Below are 9,369 nucleotides of genomic sequence, written 5' to 3'. Positions count from 1 at the left end.
GAAAACCCAAATCTAAACATTTTGGACCAAAAGAAAAAATTTATTGTGGAATTCATTTTCCTAGTTAATAGAAAGTTACGAGCTCAGGGCATGGGCTGATTTGATTTAAAAACAGAAATAATTTTACCAAATTTTACACATTTTGGTAACAAAAACTTTATACACAAAACTCAACAAGAATGACAGCAATTTGATACAACATGCAGTCATTTGGATTCTCTTGAAATAAGCCATTACCTATAAGCTCAACTGTGTCATTACATAACAATGTTAAAAACACTCATACTTTACAATGAACCACTAGCAATGGCTACTGCTATCAACAAACAAGGCTAATCTTTTTTTTAACAGTAGGCCGTATTTTTTTAACAACCACTTGCCTAAAGCTTCATGTTTTTTTAAAAACCACATCCCCTCAATTTGCAACTTTTATCATAAAGCAAAGCAAAAATTTATCATAAAATGATGCTCAAATTATGCAAGTTATGAAAAACGATATTGCATAATGTAAGAACAAAAAGCAGAAAATTGATATTATACCTGATAACTTGTTATTAGAATCTAACCGCAGCTTCGAAAGTGGTCAAGTTTTCAATATTTGAAGGGCTTTCACCTAGAAATATGAATAAATTGGTCAAAATAGCTCCATTCCATTGCTTTCTGTCCAACCTAATTCTAAGCTTATTCTGACTAAATTTTAACAACACTAAATTCAAATGGAGGAAAACATGCAAACATGTGAAAAGGCAGACACCAAGTTTTCTTGCTAACTTGACTTCAAATCCTTTTATTTTCAACTGTGTAACACATGTCCTGATGCGGTACTTTTGATTTTTAAGAATTGCTGGTGTGCCCACATGAGCGGAAGCTCATTGGTGTGTTCAAATTTTAGACCAGAAAGAGTCTGTTATGATTTGATTAGAACAATGCATCATAATAATATACATAACACACATCTGGGGAGCAACATCCAGTTCATATCAATTTTTTTCTTTTTCACTAAAATTAAAAATCCCATTGGCTTCTTGTAGGCTCTGCAGTGGCTGGCCAATTCGCCTTCAATCGTGCTCCCCACTTACAAGCTACCCCATTTCTTCCAGCATGCAAAATCTAAATGCAAAATCATTTTTTACGGATGCAAAATCTAAATGCAAAATCAATTTTTACGGATGCAAAATCTAAATGCAAAATCAATTTTTACAGATGGAAAATCATTTTTTACGGATACATAGCTTATCTGTTACATAATGCACACTTTAAAAGTAATTAAATTAAATTACAACAATTTAAAATATCGTAATTGGGGCAGGAAGAACAAGAAGCAAGCACGAACGGTTATTTTGCAGCAGAAGAATCATGTTGAGAAAACTTACCGATTGTTGCGGCAGAGGAGACCGACGGAGGAGAACCACAGAGGGAGACGGTGATATGGCAGAGGAAACGGCAACGTTGCAAGAGGTCGGCTTTGGGGAAATCTGGCTTAGGGGAAATTTAGGGATTTGGGGGAGAATGGGATTTTGGGGGATAAGTCACGATTGGGGCTCTAAGTTTCGGTAAAATGTATGGGAAAAAACGATGACGTTTTTCTATGAAATTGAAATCATTTGCGGCGCTTAACAATAAGCGCCACTAATATCAGTACAAACGCAGCCGTTTAACACACTTTAGAGTAAAACTTGTGGCGCTTAGAGTAAAAACGTCACTAATAACACAGACAAAACGGCATCGTCATAAGATAACATTAAAAATTTTTACGGCGCTTCAGCTAATAAAAATAGGAAACAGCGCCGTTTCCTCAGCTATTAATAAATATTTGTGGCGTTTTTATAATGCGCCACTAAAAGAAAACAACAAAACGGCACCGTCTTCGTTACAGTTAAAGGAAATTTGTGGCATTTCTTCGTAAAACGCCGGTAATATATCACCTTTTGCGGCGATTTTCAAATGCGCCACTAATATCAAGGACAAAACGGCACCGTTATAAGATAACATTAAACATTTTTGTGGCGCTTTAGCTAAAGCGCCACTACTAAAAATAGGAAACGACGCCGTTTCCTCAGCTCGTAAACAATATTTGTGGCGTTTTTAAAATGCGCCACTAAAAGAAAACAACAAAACGGCACCGTCTTCATTACAGTTAAAGGAAATTTCTGGCGTTTCTTCATAAAACGCCGGTAATATATCACCTTTTGCGGCGATTTTCAACTGCGCCACTAATAACAAGGACAAAACGGCACCGTTATAAGATAACATTAAACATTGTTGCGGCGCTTTAGCTAAAGCGCCACTAATAAAAAAAGGAAACGACACCGTTTCCTCAGCTCGTGATTTGCGAATTTGTGGCGTTTTTATAATGTGCCACTAAAAGAAAACAACAAAACGGCACCGTCTTTGTCACAGTTAAAGGCAATTTGTGGCGTTTCTTCGTAAAACGCCGGTAATATATCACTTTTAGCGGCGTTTTTTAAATGCGCCACTAAAAGAAAACAACAAAACGGCACCGTCTTTGTCACAGTTAAAGGAAATTTGTGGCGTTTCTTCACAAAACGCCGGTAATATATGACCTTTAGCGACGTTTTTTCTGAAGCGCCGCTAATGCCTTCTCCAAGATTGAATTCAATTTGATCCAAAATTAAAACAAAATTTATAAAATGAAATTATTAATTAATAAAAATTGGGAGAATAATGCATTTTTAAAAAAAAAATTTACATCAATATATTTTTATATTGAATAAATATAAATATTTATGTATGCAATATATAAATGAAAATGATGTTAATTAATATATCAATATTAATTGTGTTAATATTTTACAATATTTAGATTAAACTAAAGTTCATGTATACAATTGAACATTAAACTGTTCTTCATGTACGCTTTTGGGATTTAACCCATTTTGATATATATATTTTTTGAATTAATATTTTATATTTATCTTATTTACATTTATATTCTAAAAATCTAACCCCTAAACCCAACAAACCAAACCCCAAAATCCGACCGTCAATATATATACCATAAACCTTAAATCTTAAATCCTAAACCCCAAACCTAAAACTCTAAACTCTAAACTGTAAACCCTAAACCATAAACCTAAACCATATTTTTGGGAATTCGTGTGGCCAGTGTTAGTGTAGTACAAGACATATATTTTATATTATTATATTATATATATGGCTATAGTACAAAATGGCATGAATCCGAGTAAAAACCAAATGTTCTTCAATTTCCAAACTAAAACCCTAGCTAAAACCCTAAACTCAAACCTTAAACCCCAAACTCAATCTCTAACACATAAACACTTAACCCAAATTAATAAACAGTATATCATAAATCCTAACCCTAAACAGTAGATATTAAATCTTAAATTTTAAACCCTAAAACCTAAAATAAAACGATGGATTTTGCTCAACACTTATTTGATGCGTTGAAACCCTAATCGTAACCCCTAAATCCCCTAACCCCTAACCCCTAAAGCATGACACCTAACCCCTAAACTTTAAATCCCAAACCCTAAATCCATACCCAAGACTACTCCTTAAACTCTAAACCGTATACTATAGAGATAATTAATTCAATATTTTAAAATTAATACTATGATCTTTTACGATTATATAAGAAATTATTTAATATATAATCTAAAAAATTCAATAATGTATCCAAAAAACTTTAAAATTATTTTAAATAATAGTATTTTAATTTTTCCATTTTTAACGAATTTTTTAAAATATTTTAAACCCCTGAGCATTAGCGGCGCTTCCCAAAAAACGCCGCTAAATCCCCAAAAAGCTCCAAAAACGGCATCGTTCGGCTTAGTTTTCTTGCGGCGCTTCTCCAAAAACGCCGCTAAAGGAAGCATTAGCGGCGCTTCATTTGAAAACGCCGCTAAAGCCACTGAAAGTTAAGAAAACGGTGCCGTTTGGCAACCCCAACCATTAGCGGCGCTTCACTAAAAACGCCGCTAAGGCCTCAAAAGATATGAAAACGGTGCCGTTGGACATATGTTTTTTGCGGCGCTTCTCCATAAACGCCGCTAAAGCCCTGAACATTAGCGGCGCTATCGTAAAAGCGCCGCTAATTCCACGAAAGCTTGGAAAACGACACCGTTTGGCTTAGGTTTTTTAGCGGCGCTTTTCCAAAAACGCCGCTAAATCCCAAAAACTACCGAAACGGCACCGTTTGTCTTAGGAAAATTAGTGGCGCTTGATTAAAAACGTCGCTAAATCCCCAAAAACTCAGAAACGGCATCGTTTGTCTTTGGTTTTTGCGGCGCTTTCAGTAAAACGCCGCTAATGATCTAACTTTAGCGGCGTTTTTCATCTAAACGCCGCTAAAAGCCTATATTGGTGTAGTGATAGGATATTTATCATTCTTCATATGTACTTCATCTATAGTGTTCTTTCTTCAAAGATTTCTTATTAAATTTTTATTTTGTAAAAAAAAAAAAAAGGAAACAAGGAAACTAAATTTGAATTACCCCTTTCTACAGGTGTTGTTATGGAATAAGGGTTCAAGACTCATTGATGGCATCTCAAGACGATCCAAACCTCTCTCGTTGTTTGGAGTTAAATTCGCCAAGTGGTATGCGTAACTATTTTCTTCACAATGAATGTATCTAATTTCGATCACCTATATCAAGTTAAAGCAATCTTTAATCAAAATATTTAGAGGATGATTATTCTTAAAATGTCGTTGAAGTAATTGTACCACGAATAACACATTTAAATTTTTATTTTATGTCTTATCATAGATCTTTCAAATCTAAATAGATATACGTGGCCTCCTTTAACTTCCTCAGTGAAGAATATCTCATTTTTTTTTGGGTAAAATATCTCTCCTAAAATAGATATATACACCCTTCCATCTTTGGAGGATTTTCGAAAGAAAAAATTTCGCAAGAACCATATATATGTGACCTTGAATTTCGTCCACGAAAACAAACAATCACTTCATAAAACGTTACGTAGCTCAATTGAATTCTTCTTAAAAGAAAATGAATTAATTAAAAAAAATAAAAGGGTAAATTTTAAAAATAATATATCAACTTCGATTAAATGTATAATGTTATACATAAATTTTGATTTTATGTAATTTTATATATGAATTTTTTATTTTATTCAATTTTTACAAATCATTAACATAATTATTATTATTTTATTTTATTTTTTGATAATTTAGGGAGGGGAATGGGGTTGTTTGGGATCGAACTCAAACTCTCATACCTACAACATAATACTCTTGCCACTAGGCTAAGAAGTTGTCGGCCTAACATAATTATTAATATACAACCATTTTACGTTTACATATTTTATATACAAATAATTATATTTATCTAATATATAAGAAAATTTATGTATTTATTTTTAAAAAGTATACAATTGAATCAAAATCAAAATTTTATGTATATGATTAATTACAACAATCTAAAATTCATGTAGCAATTGCAAATTAAATTAAAAATAATATGTAATCAAATAAACATATAAATAAACTGAAGAGAGTTCATCATTATAATAATAATAATAATAAACAAAGTACGAATTAAATCCATATTCTAATTTCCAACCATTAATATTTTAGTGTAAACAAATTCATCCTATTACAACTTGATAGAACTCCTCCTTTATTTTAATATGTTCATCTTAATCTAAGAGATATTTTGATTCAATCCAACATGTCCTTTTCTTTTATTTATTTATTTTTAAATCAAGCCATTCTAGGGATGCAGGAGAAAGAAAAAAAAAAGTCGAAAATATTCAAAAATGCTTGATAGGAAAAATGAAAAGACAAAAAAATATAATTTTCATCTTAATAGATAAAAATAAAGAAAAGAGAAATAAAATGCAAATATAAACTATTATACTTTTTAAATATTTTATTTTATTATTTATTTTATCTCTATTAAATAAATGAAGAAGAGTTAGTATTTGATATATTAGCAATATATATTTTTAATTTCACAAGCAGTTTTGAAAAAGTGTCTTGTGTTTTTTAATATTTATTTTTAATATTTTACTAACCCTTATAAGACACTTGTCCTTGTGAAGTTTAAAATCTCCACCGACAATATACCAAATATTATTCCAATGAAAAATAGGGTAATTATTTGATATACAATCACACCGTCATTGAAGTTTTTAGACTCCACAAATAATTGAGGGTGCGACAAGTGTGGCATTTATTTAAATAATTATTTTTATTACACCTTATAGTACATTTATCAAGCTCTTAACCTACTTATAAAGTCTAAAAACTCAATCTATAAAAATATATCAATAAAATGAAAGTTGATAGTAAAAATGAAAGAGAATAAGAATAAAAAAATCAACTTTTCATTCTAATGGATAAAAATTACTTATTTACATCATTATAATTTTAAAAACTTTTACTTTATCTTTTATTATTTTGTCTCTATAAGTAATGGATGAAAAATCTTCCTACCAAATATATCAATATTTTTCATTTTTTTCATTTTTCATCTTCCTTATTTACATCATACTAATTCTATCAGAATAGTATTATAAGAGGAAAAAACAACTTAAAATAAGCTAAAAAACATTAAAAAAAAGCAAAAAAAGAAACAGTCCACTTATCTTTCCCTTACCCTAATTGGTAACCCACCTTTCATCCTAAGAGTTAAAGACAACAAGTGTTGAGGACACTTGTCATTCCCTTGTACCTCTACCACAAACCTTTCCAACATTGCTGCTACAATCGATTTCATCTGAATATACGCCATGTCTTTCCCTAAACACATCCTTGGTCCACCATGGAATATGGGAAATCGAAATGGACTCTCTTGTTTGCAGTTCCCAGTTTCATCAAGCCATCTTTCAGGCAAGTATTCATTGCAATCTTTTCCCCATATAGCTTCCATTCGCCCCATTGCATACGCATGGTAAGTGAAAAACCATTCTTTCCCTATAAATGTCCCGTCTGGTAGTATGTCGCTGTTTAGACAAGCTTTTGTGTCGACAGGAACTGGTGGGTATAATCTTAAACTCTCTGAAACCGCTGCGTGTAGATAGTGCATGTCTCGTAGTTCATCGAATGTGTATCCGTCTCCGATGTTTTTGCCGTTTCGGGTTCGAATCGTTTCGAGTTCAGTTATTATGTTTTTTTCGACGTTTGGGTTTAGTGATAGAAGCCAAAAGAACCAAGTCAAAGCTGATGATGTGGTGTCTCGTCCCGCTAATATGAAGCTTATGATTATATCTCGGAGAAACTGAGGTGAATTGTCGTAGCTTGTAATGAACCTGGATAGTAAATCTTCGTCTTTGCTTTGGTCTTTGGATTGTAATCGTGTTTTTATGATGTTATCGGCGAATTCGTGAACGATTTCGATTGATTTCTTCAAGTTTTTCTCCGATCCCATGTTGAAAATCTTCCTTATCTTCCATAAAAACGGGAAAGCATTCATGAACCTACCGGAACTAAGCGTGGCAGCCTCTTCAAAGGCATGCATGAAACCGGAACCAGATGTTCCATCGCCGCCGAGACAACCAGGGTCGACATTGAAAGCCAATTTACATATATTATCAAACGCGAATTGCTCCAAAACCTCTTGTAAATCAAGTACCTGATTCGTTTCCAAAGCCTTGTTCAAGACCGGAATCAGCCTCGTTGAAATCTCGAGCCTGACGTTGTCCATGATGAAATTACGAAGCGATTTGGTGTTGAATTCGTAGCTAGCCGTCTTCCTTTGAATCTTCCATAAATCACCATCGGAGTTGAAGATACCTTGGCCAAGGAAGTCCTTGAGAAGCCAAATGAATCGTTCCCCTTTGGGGTAGTTCTCGAAGTTGGTCTTGAGAACATGCTCGACATTCAAAGGGTTGGCAGTAATGATCCCATGGATCTTACCAGGACGACGAAAAACAGCAGTGTTAGTTGGACACCGGATTAAAATCTCGGTCGTCCAATCAAGGAACCGATGTCGGTTCCTCAAAAACTCGGGCAAGGCACCGAGTATGGGGTAACTTTTGAACCCTTGATCATTACCCTTCTTCTTATGGTGTAAACAAAAGTAGTAAGAATAAAGAAAGATAAGAGAAAGGAGTAGTAAAGATTGTGCTGAGAAAAAGAGGTCCATTGCCATGGGTAGAGGTTGAGAGAGGAAAAAGGTGGGAAATATTGAGTGAAGTGAAGAGATAAGATTTGTTGGTTTGTGGGGATTGGATGGTGGAGGAAATGGGGGATAGATCACCGGATCACAAGAGTTTTTGAACTGATATATAGGACAAGGATCACTGTTACTATTAGCCGCCCTTGGGGGAACCTTTCCTACTTTTTACATGAAGCAGGTTGAGATTTAGTGTGAACGCTACCTTTGTATGCAAGTTGTAACTAATCTGTATTATACTATTTGAGGTTAATATATAGTATATTTTAATAAAATTTGAGATCTAATCTATGTAGTTGAAAATTTAAAGATAAAATAAAACTGGTTGGAAAAAATGGAAACAGGTTTCTTCCTTGACATTTGAATTAAGTTCGAATACTGGAGTTAGTATTATCAGAAGGGTTTTATCTGAATACCATCTCGGTCCTCTCAGATCATAAAAAGGATGAGAACAATTGTAGCTATACCAAAAAAATTAAAGATTAAGTCTTTTTTTTAATTTAAAACTACCAATCTAATCATTAACTTTATTAATATTTTTTATCAAAGTTTGTCATCTTGGCATATTACTGTCCTCATATAATGTTGTATGTGATTGACAAAAAAAATAAACATGTTAATTTGACAATTTTAACAAAATAATAATAATTGGATTACGATTTTTAAATTAAAAAGGTAAGAGGATTGAATTTTTAACTTTAAAGTACATGGATTAAATCTCAAATTACGAGAAGGATAAAGACCGCAATATATTTTAACTTATGTTGAACAAGGCAAGTTAATAAAATATCGATAGCACTAGAATTATTCATAATCTCTCATCACCCTTAAATAAAATAATAAAATGCACATTAACTGAATCCTTTTGCATTTGTAACAATGTCCATGTCAACTAAGCTAAAATTTAAGTAGATTTTAAAATTAATACTCAATGTAAATTAGGTATTAGTGACTTTTAATTTATCTAAAAATATTTTAAAAACCTTAACTGCTTAAAAACATCTTTTTAGAAAATCTTCTTGGATAAAAAGCTACTGTTATTTTTAGAAAAACCATTATTTAGTTAAATTATAGATTTCTTTATATAGTTTTTTATATTGTGATACCTCACACCCAACCCGATTATCGGATCTAGATGCGTGACATCACATCACATTGTTGGAGCAACTCAGACTATTTCAATTCATATCATTGATTAACTTGATATTAAAAAATAATAAAATTACCACACATTCTTACCCATACA

At 32.5% G+C, this 9,369-nt stretch overlaps 1 protein-coding gene across 1 annotated transcript; it reads right to left on the bottom strand.

Annotated features, from left to right (window-relative positions):
• Positions 1–6,435: 6,435 nt before the first annotated feature.
• On the bottom strand, positions 6,436–8,235 carry LOC105777980 (cytochrome P450 CYP94D108). The gene has a single exon (XM_012601518.2). It carries the CDS (start codon positions 8,097–8,099, stop codon positions 6,591–6,593), a length of 1,509 nt encoding a protein of 502 aa, XP_012456972.1. The 5' UTR covers positions 8,100–8,235; the 3' UTR covers positions 6,436–6,590.
• Between the last annotated feature and the right edge of the window lie 1,134 nt (positions 8,236–9,369).

Source organism: Gossypium raimondii, chromosome 10 (assembly GCF_025698545.1).
Source record: "Gossypium raimondii isolate GPD5lz chromosome 10, ASM2569854v1, whole genome shotgun sequence".
Taxonomy (NCBI): domain Eukaryota; kingdom Viridiplantae; phylum Streptophyta; class Magnoliopsida; order Malvales; family Malvaceae; genus Gossypium; species Gossypium raimondii.
The sequence above is the reverse complement of the archived record's forward strand: the minus strand, read 5'-3'. Positions and strand labels throughout refer to the sequence as shown.

What these genes read in the sequence shown, in the direction of transcription:
- LOC105777980 (XM_012601518.2), bottom strand. Translation starts at nt 8,099, where the DNA reads ATGGCAATGGACCTCTTTTTCTCAGCACAATCTTTACTACTCCTTTCT.